The 16970-nt window shown below is 39.8% G+C and overlaps 1 protein-coding gene across 12 annotated transcripts in view; it reads right to left on the reverse strand.

Moving 5' to 3' along the window:
• The window catches only part of DMD (dystrophin), a 2402664-nt gene that overhangs the window by 72299 nt on the left and 2313395 nt on the right, over positions 1–16970 (reverse strand). For all 12 annotated transcript variants that reach the window (XM_025277237.3, XM_045164452.1, XM_045164449.1 and 9 more), the window contains 2 exons: positions 3215–3381; positions 814–925 (listed from right to left, as the gene is read on the reverse strand). In XM_025277237.3, coding sequence (XP_025133022.3) covers positions 814–925; positions 3215–3381 — 279 coding nt within the window. The remainder of the gene's footprint in view (positions 1–813; positions 926–3214; positions 3382–16970) is intronic.

The following is a 16970-nucleotide window of genomic DNA, read 5'->3' on the forward strand; positions in this document are numbered from 1 at the left end:
TTTTTTGGATTTTCTTTCCATTTAGGTCACCAGAGTGTTGAGTAGAATTCCCTGCGTTATACAGCAGGTTTTCATTAGTTATCTATTTTATACATAGTGTCAATAGTGTGTATATGTCAATCCCAATCTCCCAATTCATACCACCACCACCTTCCCCCTTGGTGTCCATATGTGTGTCTCCAGCAGTTTTTCAAAGTTCTGTTGGCCACTTAACATTTCCCCAAGAAGACAATAACTTAAGAGATGACTCCAGCACTTAATTATAGAAACTTGGGCAAACTTTTTAACCTCAGAATGTCAAGAGTCCTCAACTGTAAAAAGGGGATAAAAATAATACCTGTCTCATACAGAGTAGTTTCAAAGGTAAATGCCTAGCATTTAATGGTAAGTGTTAGTATGTTAAACAGACAAAAGATGAGCAAGATTCATTTAAATGGTGGATTACGAATTTCAGGGAACCTACATTACTCCTCCTCCATACTCAACGTGCCCCATGGCCCTAACACCTCTACACACAACAGCTAGGGATGTGGAAACTAAATGTGAAAAATGTCTTCTCTACAACCCATGCAAACAGAAATGAAAACTATTGCTTCACCCAACAGTGTGTGTGGAGTGTCTATGACATTCTGCACGTGCCAGGCATCGCACCAGGGATAAGGTCAATCCCAGAATCTGCAATTTGGAGCTACTTGAGTTGGGCAACATCTGGGGAACTGAGCAATCATAGCATCACAGATCATCTGCAACATTGGAGAAAACTGAAACTTCTCCCAGGTGAGCTGACTCAAGCTCAGGGACACATCTACTTACCGGAGTGCAATATTCCACCATGGGATAGTGCATTTTATGGCCTTTTGCAATGCGGCCAGAGAAAAAGCAGCTTTGGCAGATGTCATAATTAAAGTGCTTTAGACTTCTGTACCTGGTAAAGCACAAAAACAAACACGTATGTATCTCTTCAGATCAAATTCCCAAAGAATACCCTTTAAGAAACCTCCTTCCATACTGTTTTAATTCTAGAAACAGAATGCTGTGTTTATTAATCCCTCAAGGTAAGTGATTAAATTCCTACCTCCAGATTTTTCTGGTGTTTTACCTGCAGTATCAAAACATTTTGGCAGAAACATCCTGTAAACATTTGGAGGGAGGGGAGAAAAACTCAGGTCTTGCTTAAACTCCACTGGGAACTCTTTCAGATTAAGTAGGAAGACACTGGCAAACTTCTAGGCTTTTGAAGACCAAATACTGGAATTTAAAAGAACTCTCAGAAAGGACAGATAGATGCATTTCAGGCCCATCCCGCACCCATCAAAAGGGCACCAACATTTCCTGAGGGAATTATTTTTTAAAAAATTATATAGATAAAGCAATTTCATAAGACAAAAGAAAATTCAGCAAGAAGTCTCAATTAAAACAAATCTTACTTTACATTTTCTGATTGACAGACATGATTCATTTTCAGAGTTACTTGGATAACCTCTTTTATCTGTCTCTCTTCAGAAATCCCTCACCACCTTACCCCCACATGAAAATGGAAACCCCAAGACAAGACACAATTTGGGTGAGATGAAAGGATTCATAATCTGGAAGTACTACATGCTACACTTCCCCCCATTCTCAGAATACTCTATTCTTGGTTTCATACTCTCCCTGCCTTGTGCTTTTTCAGATAAGACTCTGAGCCAATTCAAATAAATATATTCCTCATGTCACATATGGGAATGTGGGGAAAAGGCTACTGTTTTTAGATCCTAGTCATCTTCTAAGAATGGGGAAAAGGAGGAAAGAGAAATGCTGATTCCTAAAATAATTTACTTTCATAAGGGCAAAAGAACTGAATGTCAAAATGCTCTCTTAGACCCTCCAAAGCATTCTCCTTTTGCATTTTATAAAATCCACCCTCTGCTTTGTCTACAGATCTTACCAGTGAAGGAAGATAAGAAAAGAAAGGTGAGAAATGCAATGCAGTCCCCTAGAGCTCCCCCTCCCCGCTGCCCCAAGGCATCACTCTTGCCCGCAGAAACCAGGAAGGTGTCCTTTGCTAGTACTGCCTACTCAACACTGTCTATCTAGGCTTTAGAAACCTCTGAAGGTCTCTGTAAAACCTCTTTGTACACAGCATGAAGTATGGAAGGGGCACAGTGAATAAAAGGCACACAAATGGTAAAATGTAATTATTAGAAACAAAGTAATGAGACAAGTCTCAGCATAACCAGCAATGAGTATTTACTTAGCTGGTAAGTGGATCCTGAACAGGCAGAGGATGCTACAGCTAGTTTACAACTTGATGGCTTATTCATCACTATGGCAACCTTGAGGTTGATTCAGATGTTTAAATACACCACTATTTCAGAATTTGGGTTTGGGATTACTGTTCATGAAGATTCATTCATTTAAAAATATCCTGTCTCCCCAGACAGGTCAGCAAGACTGAAGATTTAAAAGCCAAGTGTTTTCTGGGACATTTTAAGAAAGTCATAATAATAATAACCTACAATGTTTCCTACTTCTTGCACTTTTAAATTTATAAGGAACATTTTCTTGTTTTAGTGGCTTTGTGAATCTTTCATTTACTTGCACACTTTATATTCCCTCAGAAGTTCATTAGGAGACTATGAAAAGAGCATAATCAGATTCACAGATCAAGAAGTATGGTCTAAGCTGCTCTAAACAATTCTGGTTACTTTAGGGCAAGAAAAGTAGTGTAGAGTGATTAAGAGACTGAGCTACCATGACAAGTCTCCCAAAATAGAATAATTCCTTAGTTTTATAACTGATTCTGGGAGAGGTTCTATAAACAGAAAAGAGCATGGGGAAAAAAAAGAGATGATCAAAATGTCTTGGTTCCAGGAAAGAAGAGGTACAGTTAATCTGTGTATACTTGATAGACGAAAATCTTGGTGGAGACAGGGAGTCCGTCCCGATCGATGAAGAACATGGCTCTGCAGAGCTAAAGAGGGAAAGCGGAGAGGGCCACCTGTCTCATGAAGCAGATCTACCAACATAACCCAATGCTCAGGGGGGTGACAGCAGGGATCCAGGTTCCAGCCTGGTCACCTCCTCTCCCACCATGGAGAGGAGCAGACTAACAGCAACTGGCACAGTGGGTAACAATGCACTAATAGCAACTGGCATGGGGGTGTGTAACAGACAAGTCATACAAGGCTGAGAAATGATACGACAAAAATGACACTGTGGGGCTTCTGCCTACCTGAAGCCGATGATCGGACACTCCTTGCAGATGTTACACTTGGCCTGATGCTTGGCAGTCTCTGCGGCAGCCACTCTGTGCAGGACGGGCAGCCACACCATGGACTGGGGTTCTAGTCTCATCCAATCGAGGAAGAGTGCTGCTTCGATCTCAGGCTTATTATTAGCCTGCAGAGACAGAAGGCCGGAGAGTGCAAGAAGAGAAGATAAGAAAGTAAAGGAGGTGTATGTCATTTCTGGTGATGCATCAAATAAAGAGCCAAAGTGGTACAGTGACGCCCACTTTTCACAGCCTGATTCTGCAAATGTCCTCCCAACATCCACATGAGCCCTCTGACACATGGCAGTCTGGGAAACTACCATGACCCTGTTTGGCTACTAGATGACAAGAAAGGAAAGCAAACAAATGCAAAAAGTAAAGTACAATACACACCTGGGAGAGACTATATCTTACTCCAGTTTGGGAAGAGATATATAAAACTTAGCTATAAGTAAAAAGGAAGTGCTTATTGATAAAATTTCAAAAGAGAGAGATAGAAAAAAGAAACCTCAAGGAATGATTGATCCTTATTTTTTTTCTTTCCCCTCCAGTGAATCTGTTTCTCAGTGTTTCTTACAATTGTAATAAGAGGCTTTACAATTCATCTGGTCCTGAAGCTTCATTTCACAGACAAGAAAACTGAGATGTAGATGAGAGAAATGGCTTTTCAAAGGCCAGACAGCTCCCTGGCAGCAAGAGTGAGTCTAGCATTGAAACCTCCTGCTGTACTGCTCTCTTCATGGAGACCTGTTGTTTCTCTGTCTAACTCTAGTTTTCTGTTTTTCAGAGTTTAATAAATACTGTGCCTCCCAGTGAGTCTAATGATTTTAGAAAATTCAAAATATATTTATCCATCATTTGATTGGTATGTTACTATAGTCATGCATTTAATTACATTTTTAACCCTATAAGATCATGTTTTACGTTTTTATATTGTTAAATTGATCCATATATTAACCACTTTTGGGGGGTTTGTTTTCCATTGCTTCCTTCAATCTCAGATCTCCCATCTGGGATCAATTCTGTTGGCAGTGTATCTTTTAGTATTTCCTTTTGTAAGTGTCTGTTGATGGTGAATTTCTCAGCTTTTGTTTGCCTGAAAGTCTCTTTTATCCATATTCTTGATAGTTATCCTCAGTGGGTAATGATTTTTAGACTGAAAGGGGTGTTTCATTTGTTTTGATTTTGTTTTAGCACACTGAAATATTATTTCACTTTTATTTCGCTTTCTCTGCTGCTAACCGTTGACAAGTCAGCCGTGACGCTATTGGTTCCTTGAAGGTCATCTATGTTTTTCCTGTCTCATCTTGTACTTCTAGGATTTTATCGATACTTTTTAGGATTTACTAGGCTTCAGGAATATGTGGGTTAGAGTCTTTAGTCAGCTCTGGAAGCTTCTCAGTCTTGATCTCAACAAATACTGCCTCTTCTCCATCCCTTCTCTCTGCTTATGGGAATACATTAGATCAATGTTAGACTTCCTCAATCTAACTGCCATTTCTCTGAGCAGGCCTTCCCTAAGAAAGTGCCTTCTCCAGAGATGGTCTTCATTTGCTTTTTCCAAGAACCACAGGGTGTTACCTATTTTGAGATCAATTTACACCGAATATATGATGGGATATTTAGGATCATACACATAATGAGTATATGAACTGCAGACTCATGGCACTTCTCTTGGAATGTGGTGTGCTAATAAAGAATGTATTCACACTTTAGGCAGACAAGAGTAGGGTCATTGGGCTTGTAACACTCACCACTTCGGCAGTACTCCAGGAGTAACCCCCAATTATTAACTCAGCAACATTATAATGAGCTGTTTAACCTTGAATTCCTAGCTGCAAAGTGGCATAAATTCAAGCTACTGATCAAAAGCTTCTGTTGAGTACTTCATTCTAGATAGAGTGCAATCACAGAGGTAATGTACTTTGTGAACATTTTCTTAAAAGCTAAAAAAGAATTACAGAACCTGACAATGAAAGGAACCATGGATGTGAATTCCTCCTTCTGGAATGGCACCACAGAGCTGTAAGACTTCTGACAGTCACCACGTCCAAACTTATCCAATGCCAGTGTGTTCTCATAGCTGCCATATAATAAACATCCATGTGAGGAAGCAAACATCCTCCATGGACGATCTTGAACATTTGTGTACAGGTACCCTTGTCACAAGTGCTTTATCACCCTGAGCTGAAATCCATCAGCACAGCCAATAGGAGGAGAGGCTCCAGAATCCAACCACAAGAGTTCAAATCCCAGTTTTGCCACTGATTGTGTTACTCTGGGAGAGTAACTTTATCTTTCTGTGTCTCAATTTTCCTCTGCCATGAAGTGGAACTATTTATAGGACCTATCTTGTAGGGCTGCTTTAATATTTCAATGAAAGACACTTCAACACTGGCACACAGCGAGAGCCATGTCAGTCAGTGTTTGCTATCGTTATGTCATTATTACTATACATCTGACCAGAAACATCGAAGTTCTCAAGCCTTCACAAATCTCTTTCAATATTTTACCAGAGCTGTTATGTCTGTCCATGGCCCTTCATCCCTATTTCTCTTATTTCTTCCTCATATGAAAGGCATGGTTTGCCACTGTCCTTTAGAACTCTGTTCTCCAAAATATGATGTGCTGTGAATGGTATTGCCATCTCTCTGGACAGTATAATTGGATGACTTTCTTTTGTTCTGCACTGGAGGCTCCCACAGCGCTTCCACTCCACTAAGATCTCTAGGTCAGTGTTTCCCAGTGTGTCCAGAAGATCAATGACCCAGCAAGATGTTTCAAGAAGAGAAGGTCAAATTAATTAAGGAAACACTGCACATTCTATCTGTCGCTTAATGCACTTTAACATACTAAAAGCTGGGTTGGTTGTCAGTAAGGAAACATTAAACCTTGTTTGACCTCAGAATTTCTCACACTAATTATTCAGTGATCCTGGGACATTTATCATTGTTCTTATGTTTTAAGATTTGTGAACACCCCCAAGGTACTAATGCACTGTTGGGTATGATAAGAAATACTGTTTGGCTATTTTCAGTGATTCTTCTGTTTTGTACATATTCATTTGGGATGTATTTTCTTCTACTTCCGTCAAGGACTTTCCTGTTAGTTTTAGCCCATTATAATCAGTTCATCTGTATCTTTAAGGATCCTGACTCTTACAGCCCATGGGTTAGTCATTCTCCCCAACTCTGTAATTTTTACATTTAAATATATGTTTTCTGGGGACTTCCCTGCTCATCCAGTGCCTAAGACTCTACATTCCCAATGCAGGGGGCCTGGGTTCAATCTCTGGTCAGGGAACTAGATCCCACATCCCACAACTAAGACCCAGCACAGCCAAATAAATACATAATAAACAGATATAGAACAGTCTTTTGGACTCTGTGGGAGAGGGAGAGGGTGGGATGATTTGGGAGAATGACATTGAAACATGTATAATATCATATATGAAACGAGTCGCCAGTCCAGGTTCGATGCACAATACTGGATGCTTGGGGCTGGTGCACTGGGACGACCCAGAGGGATGGTACAGGGAGGGAGGAGGGAGGAGGGTTCAGGATAGGGAACACGTGTATACCCGTGGTGGATGCATGTTGATATATGGCAAAACCAATACAATATTGTAAAGTTAAAAAATAAAATTAAATTAAATTAAAACAAACAAACAAACAAATAAATAAAATATGTGTTCTGCCTTCATCCAAAAGTTACTAGTGAATAAATTAAACAGGCCAAGGTCAAAGGTGGGCCACACTACTACAGACTGCACCTCTAGTCAACACAAAGCCAAAAGCCAGCCCTCTCTGGTTGGAGGACTGTGACTCCCTCTAGTTATATTATTATTTAGTCTCTAAGTGTTTCTTCATCTGATAAACAAAGATACAATGAAAGTCTGTGTCAAAAGAACTGCAAGTTCCAGTTACAATAAGTCCTATAACAATCTCTTGCTCCACTGGTCCAGAAACTAAATTTATCAAAATAACCATCTGGAGCTAGGACAAAAACTATCACAGAAAGACAGCAAATTGAAAAAAGCATTACTAATTCATTCTGATGTAAAACATGGGATTTATTGTTGCCCAATCTGAACCTATATGTTTCCCTGACTTACATTTAAAGGATAGTTTCTTTAATGATAGATTCAATGACAGACTACAAAGAAAGAATTCAGGCTTATTACAGAAAGCATAGTTTTAACAGAAAGCTCTGTTCACTGTGGAAGACAGAAAAAAAAAAATCTGACTATGAGTCAGCAACAAATGTAGGTGGCCCAAAATAAAGAGAAAAAAATATTGACCATGTCTGTGATGTACAACGAAAGGCCTAACAAATACAGTGTGAAGCAATCATTGCATTATCCTCGGTGTCTAGTTCTAGTGGCTAAAGCTAAGTCCTGACCCAGAACTTAGAGAAGGCTTGGCAGAAAGGCACAGCGATAATTAAAGAGCTTGAAAGACCTATGAGAACAGCTTAAGGGAATTGGGATTATTTAGCCATGGGAAAACACACACACACACACACACACACACACACACAAGAGAATATGCAAGAAATAGTGGCTGAAGGGGCGATTTAATAACAGTTTTCAATTATGTGAATGGCTCTTGCATAGGGGCCTATGACCAGCTGTTCGATTTCTCCACCGAGGACAGAACAAGAAGAAACAGGCTAAAGCAGCATGAAGAATTTAGGCTGTAACTCATGCGGAAGCATTTCCTGATGCTGAAAGTTGTTAAAGCATTAGTGGAAATTAACAAGGGAAACTAGTGAATGCTCTCCTCTTTCAAAAGACCACAGATTCTCCTGTGCTTAAAGGCGGGAAATTATCAAGGTTCTTTCTTCCTCCTAAGACGCAAGATCCATCATTTTGGCTCTTTCAAAACTGCTCGCCTGTGCCAACTGACAGCACTGAAGACAAGGTACAGGGATTCACATTCTCATTCTATTTCGATCTTTCATTTTTACTACCAACAATTCCGTATCCTAGTGGCATATTCCCTTTCCTTTTGTCTGGCGATAAAGAAAGGAAGAATTCAAAACCAGGCCAAATGTCTATAGAGAGCTAAAAGCACTAGAAGTAAAACCCAACTAAAATTACATTGTGATCACTCTAGAAAACAAGAGGTTAGCCTGAAATGTCAGGAAGCTGTTGAGGTCAAAAGACAGGTATGAGGACAATGGATTGAGGTCATCCTTGCAGATGCCATTATCTGCTGACCCACATACAGGCCTCATAGCTTCTCTCGGTATTGAGGATGACCCTGACCTTGCCCCTAAACACCAGTGTCAAACCATCTAAGCAAAAATTCAGAATGGGTCGTTCAGCCCTGGGTTTTGTTTTTGCTTTCGGCAGTATCTCCTCTTTCCACTTTTATGGTATGCACACACAAAAAGCAAGGATACCGCAGCTCCTTCCAGTGTGACAGCCACAGTGTGCAAGTATCTTGGGTCTCCGTTCCTTCTCTCTTGGTTCTCTCCTGGCAGCAACTACCCACAGCACAGAGGTGAGGGAAGGAATCCACTGCAGTCACTGCCTCTGCCTTCCAGTGCATTGCACGCTGGCTTTATACGAATGTCATCTTAACAACGTACAAAGACAGTGAATGGCTAGCCAAGGGATACAATTAGCAATATAATAATTTCAAAGGACATTACGTGGTAGGTTGGGAGTTGGGGGATTTGCCATGGTTCAGAGTATCTTTTTGGTTTCTTTCCTGTTTTGCTTTCCAGAAACCCTTTGGAACTGAAGGGCTGGGCTTCAAATGGCTGCCAGGGTGTCAACCTGAATACTTACTTTTCTCTCAGGCTAACAGTCAAACCAGTCAATTCTAAAGGAAATCAACCCTGTATATTCATTGGAAGCTGAAGCTCCAATACTCTGGCCACCTGATGCCAAGAGCCGACTCATGGAAAAGCCCCTGATGCTGGGAAAGACTGAGGGCAAAAGAAGGGGGTGGCAGAGGACAAGATGGTTAGATGGCATCACTGACACTGAGAGGGTTTCCCAGCAAGCCCTGCTCCCCAACTACCATAAACACACACATCATATTTTAAAGAGAAGGTAACTGGCATCCCCATTGTCAGGCTTTTGAAAAACCATGCCAGTTCTTAATAAACTGAAAAAAATTAGTATAGAGAAAAGCAAACATTATGGAAGAGATTGTACCCAGTAGTTCTCAGATGATAAAAAGGAACCACCTTTTGTTCTGGAAACAATACTTGTCTAAACCTCCTTTGTTTCTCTCCTAGGTTGCGGGTTATTTAGAGACAGGAACTATGTTTCTATACCTTCCATGAAGGTTTGGTGAATTTAATGATGGGTGGGAATTAAACTGTGATCATAATAAACAGTAATAAAAGGAAGGGTTATAATATCCGAATGAGGTTAGAATTTAAAAAAATCTGCACAGGCATCTTAAAGAGCAAAAAACAATAAGTTTATAAGGGTTTCTAAGAAATAGAAGACAAAATAAGTTTCTTTTAAATAGTTTTTAAAGTTATTGGCCTCTGTTGGCTTGTCTGCTACATGCAAAAGGCTAATCCATAGTCTATTTCTGGATTTGGAGAATACAAAGAATCATCCAGGCCAACATGTCAGTAGTGCTGAGATTGAGAAACTGTGTCCCCATGTTAACAGCTTATATTGCCATGGTTTATGTGTCAAAACTAAGAAACCAACATGGGTCCACTATGATTAACCAAATGCTACTGGGCACCTAATAGGCAGGCAGCGCTCTTCTGCAACACAGAAACCGAGAAGCTATGATAGGCCTGTTCAATTACTGCCTGTGAGACAAAGGGTACGCTGGTTAACACTGTGGAGAGACAAATGAGATGCTGCTTCACACCTATTAGAATGGCTACCATCAAGAACACAAGAGATAGGCACTGGTGAGGCTGGAGAAGAAAGAACACTTGTGCACTGTTGGTGGGAATATAATTTGGCTTAGCCATTATGGAAAACAGTATGGAGGTTCCTCAAAAAATTAAAAATAGAACAACCATGCAATCTAGCAATTGCACTTCTAGGTATATAGCCAAAGGAGATGAAAACAGGATATTGAAGGGATATCTGCACTCCCATCTTCATTGCAGCATTATTCACAATAGCCAAGATGGGTAAACAACCTAAGTGTCTGTCAGTGGATGAATGGGTAAAAAAAAGACGTTCAGTTCAGTTCAGTCGCTCAGTTGTGTCCGACTCTTTGCAACCCCATGAATCGCAGCATGCCAGGCCTCCCTGTCCATCACCAACTCCCGGAGTTCACTCAGACTCATGTCCATCGAGTCAGTGATGCCATCCAGCCATCTCATCCTCTGTCGTCCCCTTCTCCTCCTGCCCCCAATCCCTCCCAGCATCAGAGTCTTTTCCAATGAGTCAACTCTTCGCATGAGGTGGCCAAAGACGTGGTGTGCATATATATAGGAGAATATCACTCAGCTGTAAGATGGAAATCCTGCCATTTTTGACAATATAGAAGGGCCCTGAGGGCATTATGCTATGTGAGACAACTTAGACAGAAAAAGACAAATACTGTACGATATCATTTCTACATGGAATATAAAAAAGCTGAACTCCCCAAAACAGAATAGAATGGTGGTTATGAGAGACTGGAGGTAGGGGAAACAGGGAGATTATCAACTTACAGCTAGTAGATAAGTAAGTTCTAAAGACCTAATGCATAGAACAGTGATTATAACCAACAGTACTGCATTATAAACTTCAGAGTTGCTAAGAGACTAGACCTCAATTGTTCTCACCACAAAAGAGAAGTGGTAATTACGTGACGTGGGAGAGGTATTAGCTAACACTAGGGTGGTACTCATGTTGCAATATATGTGTCAAATCAACCCATTGTACATTAAACTGCCAAATGTTTTATGTCAATTATACTGCAATTAAAATTTTTTAAGGTTGTGCATTAAACTTATACCAGGGTATATGTCGATTATACCTCAATTAAAATTTTTTTCATCTAAACATATATATTTACCTATTACAGAGAGAGGGAAGAAAAAGGACTAGTAAATTTCAAAAAGCCCAAACCAGAAGTCACAAGGGAACATGCTAAAATTGTAGACCTTGATTTGAAATCAGGGTGCTTTTCAAATAGAAACTCCACGTAATGCATCTCATGACAAGTTACAGAAATCTATTTATTCATGGCAAATAATTAACTCAAGCAAGGTTAAAGCAGTCAGCTAGCACAAGTGTGTGTGTGTGCTTTCATTTATTCAGTAGAGTTCCTGTCTATTTAAAAAATAACTAAATATATAAATATTACATGCATTCATATGCATGAATAGAATTTCCAAACATTCTTATTGAAAGAATAAGGTAAATTTATAGAAAATACTGGGGACAAACCACAGATATTTCAAAAAGGTTAATCTCTCCTCCCAGGCCATTTTCATCTGTTTTCACTAGTAAAATGTTCCCTTTCAAATAGCCATTTCAAAAAGCCATTTCAATATCGCTGCCATCGTTAATAGGTTATAGCATTAACAGCTGACAACCCAACTTTTCTGGCCCTGATTGCAAAAAGCCCTAGTGTTAGAAAAGATTTGCTGAATTTAAATTGATCACAACTGTTTTGTGAATTATAGTCTGTACACAAAGATTTAGAACTACAAGGAGAACAGCTAGCTGGGGTCACACGGTATAGGACAGGCAGTTCCTGACTGTTCCCTGAACTGTTATTACAATTTCTTTAACAACCTCTAAATCTACCAAGGGCATCAGTGGAATATTTTACATAAGAGAGAAGTCTGAACTAGCAACGAACATAAAAGGAGGAACAAGAACAAGTTGTAAAGAATATTAATGATGCTTCTTCCAAACGATCCCAATTTTTATGAAAATCAAACGAATGCTAAAAAAAAAAAATCTGCTATAAAACTATATGAAACCTGCATGTAACAAATAGAACAGAAGGAAGGTGGCATTTTGATCTTCTTAGACATAAGATCCTTGTGTTTTACATTTGGGTTGCTGAGGAAACTCAAGTGTAGGGCCACCAGGGATCATTTATATGAGGCATCACATGATGTTTTGTCACTTCTTGTTCTTAGTCTAGGCTACTTCTATTCAGAGAACGGTTGCTCTCATGTGAAAGGCCACACTACACATAAAAGACTGTTTTCTGTATTTTGCATCTCTGTTACAAGAACTGTTATCCAGAAGATCAGCTAAGACTTGGCTGATAATGACCAAGCTTTGAAATATACACCGTAACCCATACCCCTTTCTGCTTTTTCCACTTACAACATTTAGCATATAATCAAAGCAACCTGGGGATAAATAACTCTTGAGGTAATCTGTTTTGCTTGATGTTACAGATGAAAAAAGGCTCAAAGAAGGTAAGGACACAGCTCAAGATTATCTATTATTTTCAGACTGAAATATGTATGCTTAAAGGAGTCTACATGGGCGGACAGAAGTGATATCTGAAGGGAACATACAGGCTGATTTCCAAAATCTTTTGAAACTTCAACTCGTCCGAGAGTATGAGAGGCTCTGATATCTAAATACGGACAACATGAGACCATGCCCGAGTACCAGATTGTGAACTGAATTTTGTGCCGGTCTACTGAGAGCTACATGAAGGTACAAGTGAATACTCAAAAGGCACTGAGATAAATGCATGCTCCTATCTCTTCTGATCGTTTCCTTTCCCTCCTTCTTTTCGGCATTATGTATCTTTCCTCCTGGATATTCATTGGAAGGACTGATGCTGAAGCTGAAGATCCAATACTTTGGCCACCTGATGCAAAGAGCTGACTCATTAGAAAAGACCCTGATGCTGGGAAAGATTGAGGGCAGGAGGAGAAGGGGACGACAGAGGACGAGATAGTTGGATGGCATCACCGACTCAATGGACATGAGTCTGAGCAAGCTCCAGGAGATGGTGAAGGACAGGGAAGCCCGGCATGCTGCAGTCCATGGGGTGGCAAAGAGTTGGACACGAATGAGCGACTGAACAATGACGACAATCTTTCCTTCTGGCATTTCCCAGGAGGGTCAGTGTTAAAGAACTCGCCTGCCAATGCAGGAGACTCAGGTTTGATCCCTGGGTAGAGAAGATCCCCTGGAGAAGAAAATGGCAACCCACTCCAGTATTCTTGCCTGGAAAATCCTATGGACAGAGGAGCCTGGTGGGCTACAGTCCACAGGGTCACAAAGAGTCAGATACAACTTACTGACTGAACAACAACAATCCTTCCTTCTACTGTTAGATGTTATGACATATATGAGCCGCATGGACTGACAGGTCAATTGAGGTAGTGAAAAGGAAAAAAAGAAACAGAAAAGCCTATGGGTTTCTCAATCCTTATTAGCACATGAGTCATGTTATATGATTTGGTCCCATGAAAGAATTGGCTGATGTGGAAATGTATTTATCAGACATATGCTTAGCTTATACTGCTATGGGGGGAAAGGATGGTCAATTCTATGCATTTGTGTTTTCAGCAACATCATGGCAAATATGGTACCCAACGGCAACTCAGTCAGGAGAAGCGCCATTCTTTGTACATGCACAATTACCATGGATGTCCTCAGTGACCCTCAGAAAATTAGAGGGGGAAAGTGCAGCTCTTCTTCACAGAAGAAAACCAGCTAACACATGCAGAGAGCAGGGTAGAATTAGAAAACTGCTATTGGGCAACCACCAAGGTAATCACTGAATTAGGAAAGGATCATCAACGGAGGCTCACACCATACACTGAAAGGCTACTGAGGAATAGAATGCTCAGAAGTGCTCAAAATATCACAAAAATGACTTTCTAATTACATAGGGAAAAGGATACTTTTACAACAGCAATATCTGACTGATACCACCATACCACTCATTCTTAGCATTATCAATAAGAACCAACATGAATCTCATCTAAAGAAACAACCAGAAGACTCCAGAATATGGGACTTTCTCCCATATTCTGCCTGCACTCTTCAAAAACGTCAATGTCATGAATGAAGACACAAAGAATGCTGGGCTACTGTTCAGATGAGGTGAAAGGACACAGACATGACCAGCCAATGACAGACAAAGACCTTGGCTGCATCCTGGAGGAAAACAACCAGAAATAAGAGACATTCTGAAGGCATGGGGACATTTCAATGTGGACTGTATGCTAGATGGTCTTGCAGAATCAGGGTTAAATTTGTGTGTAGTGACAGTATTGCACTTTTGCAGGAGAAAGTCTTTTTATAAAACAAGATGTATGGTGAAGTGCTCAGGGGTTTATATTTTATGGTATGATGGCCTTTTACCTTTAAATGGTAAAGGGGAAAGATGTGTTTGTGTGTCTACATTCAAAGCCATACATACCTGGGGAAAGTGAAATGTAAATGGGACAAAAATGCTAACCAGGGTGGAGAGACATACAGGACATATGGGTGTGGATCATACTATCCTTCCAACTCTTCTTTGTTCTTGAAGTTTTTTCAAAATAAAACACTGGCACTCCTTCCTGGGGGTAGGGGGGCAGGCAAGGAAGTCAAGAGTGTAAGAAACTAATGACTGTGAAAGGGGAGGGCGGAATGCATTAATATCAATGGTATAAAATGTGAACGGCTCTTTAGGACTAGTTTCCCACAAAACACAAACCAAATGCCAGACTGCCTTCCTCCCTGTTTCTGGAGCTTCGTTGTTCTAATGCGTCCCCCATGCACTCACACACACTTGGCAGACATGTGCTTTGCCCAGATACCCAACTGACTTTTCAGCCATAAAATGAGTTGAAGAAGCCCCACATTTACAGAAATATTTCTTGTTGGAAATCAGGATTAAGAGGTCAACAGTTGTGTTCATGAGACAAGAAGAAGTAAGAGGCTTCCTGTAACTGCTGTCGTTGGTAGAAATCAAGTATTTTCTTTAAAGTTCTGAAGATAATGAGAAGGTTGGAGGCCAGTAGTCATTGCTCTAAATATTCATCAGGGCTGTGAATCACCCCTTAAAGAGAAAATAAGCCCAAACACTAACGCACGGTGATTATCTACTCTTCATTTACATGTTCAAGGACAACTGTCCTGACCTAAGGCTCCCTGCTCCACCTGACTAATAAACCAATTAATACCATGGCTCCCAGGAACAGAAGCACAAGTTTTAAATCTATGCAAATCTATAAGTATATGCAACATTATTATTTTATGCTAGAGAGTTCTTATTTAAGAGAAAACTTTCACAGGTTCATGGTAGAGCACTCATATCTGCCCGGAGTTATCATGGTATATACCTTTCTCAAGTCTGTATCAGGACACATTATGCTCAAGAACAAGATCTAACAGTAATTCTTTCACAGCTGCCTCCTATAGTTATTTAAAATACAGGTCAGGAAAAGGTATAAATATAGAAACAGAACACAAGAGGAGTAGTTTCCACAGACTGGGAACAGGCGGGGTGACCACAAAACAAGAGGAAATTTTAGGGATGATGGAAATGTTCTGTCTTGATTGTAGTCGTGGTGACAACACTACACACATTTGTCTAAACTCGGAAAACAATTATTTTGTATTTTTTTAATGTAGCTAAAAAAGAAGCAAATCAGAAAAAAAAAATTCTCCCTATTTTATCAAATGTCAACCTCCTCCTCAAAAACCCAAAGAAAAATACAAAACAAAACAAAACAAAAACCCACCTTTAGCTGTTAATGCACCCAGACATACTAAGGACCCTAGATATAAGATAAGGGTACCCCAAGATTTTTGCACTTTGATTCATCTTACATAATCTATGTAAAAAGAAAGATTTAAATAAATCCATTTTGCCAGTGACAAAGATGGGAAAGAAGAAAACGGTAACTGTTGAATTCATGTCTCCTTGTTTCTATGAGCTTTAGGGGTACCTATCAATGTGAATTAGAATTAATGGTGAACTAATCAGAGGGAGTCCAGAATACTCTTCCAAATGCAGGTGTGGCTCTCAAAAAAAAAAAAAATAAAGGTTTTTTTCATTAGAACCTCTGCTTCAGCTTTTGTAGCAAAGGCGGGGATACAGGAGGGAGGGCAGAAGGATGGAAAAAATTGATTCTAACAAAGACTACTCCTTTAGAAGGGTGAAAAGGAGAAACAGAATGACAAGTGTTTTTCCTTAGTAAGAGGTATATAAATGAAACAGGTTTCAATTCCATTACAAACCTATCTTTAAAAGCTGGTGGAAAAAATACCTATCACTCCACATGGAGAAATTTAAGCACATAAACCACAACATATTAAATGGATAATTATGAAGGTAAACTCACCAAAGCTTATAGTCAAAACAGAAAAAAATAATAGCAATAAAAACCAATAGTTGACTCAAGATAATGCTGATAATACCCTGATAAAAGATTTCCTAAAAGTTTGCAGGAATTCTAAGTGTCCATCAGCAGGCCCAGTAGAAACTTGGTGATGCTACCTCTGCTTATACATATTGCTTATATATATACCAAGTCCTAGAAACTTATACCATACCCATCAGTCCAAGCAGGTGTAAAAGGAATGTCAGTGGGACCAAAGGGTCCATATTTTGATTACTCAACAAACAGCCCAAAGAGACCTAAGCAAAGTGGAATTTTTAGGAGTTATTTTAAGGATGGAAAATATAAGATGTGATCAACTGGCATAAATAAGGCTGTCAAACTGGTTAAGAAGTGTCTTGGCATGGTATTTTAATACCATTTCAAGATTCTCTAGAATCTAATCTACAGATGCTTAGTTGTGAGCAAAAGAATT

Source organism: Bubalus bubalis, chromosome X (assembly GCF_019923935.1).
Source record: "Bubalus bubalis isolate 160015118507 breed Murrah chromosome X, NDDB_SH_1, whole genome shotgun sequence".
In the NCBI taxonomy this organism is placed as follows: Eukaryota; Metazoa; Chordata; class Mammalia; order Artiodactyla; family Bovidae; genus Bubalus; species Bubalus bubalis.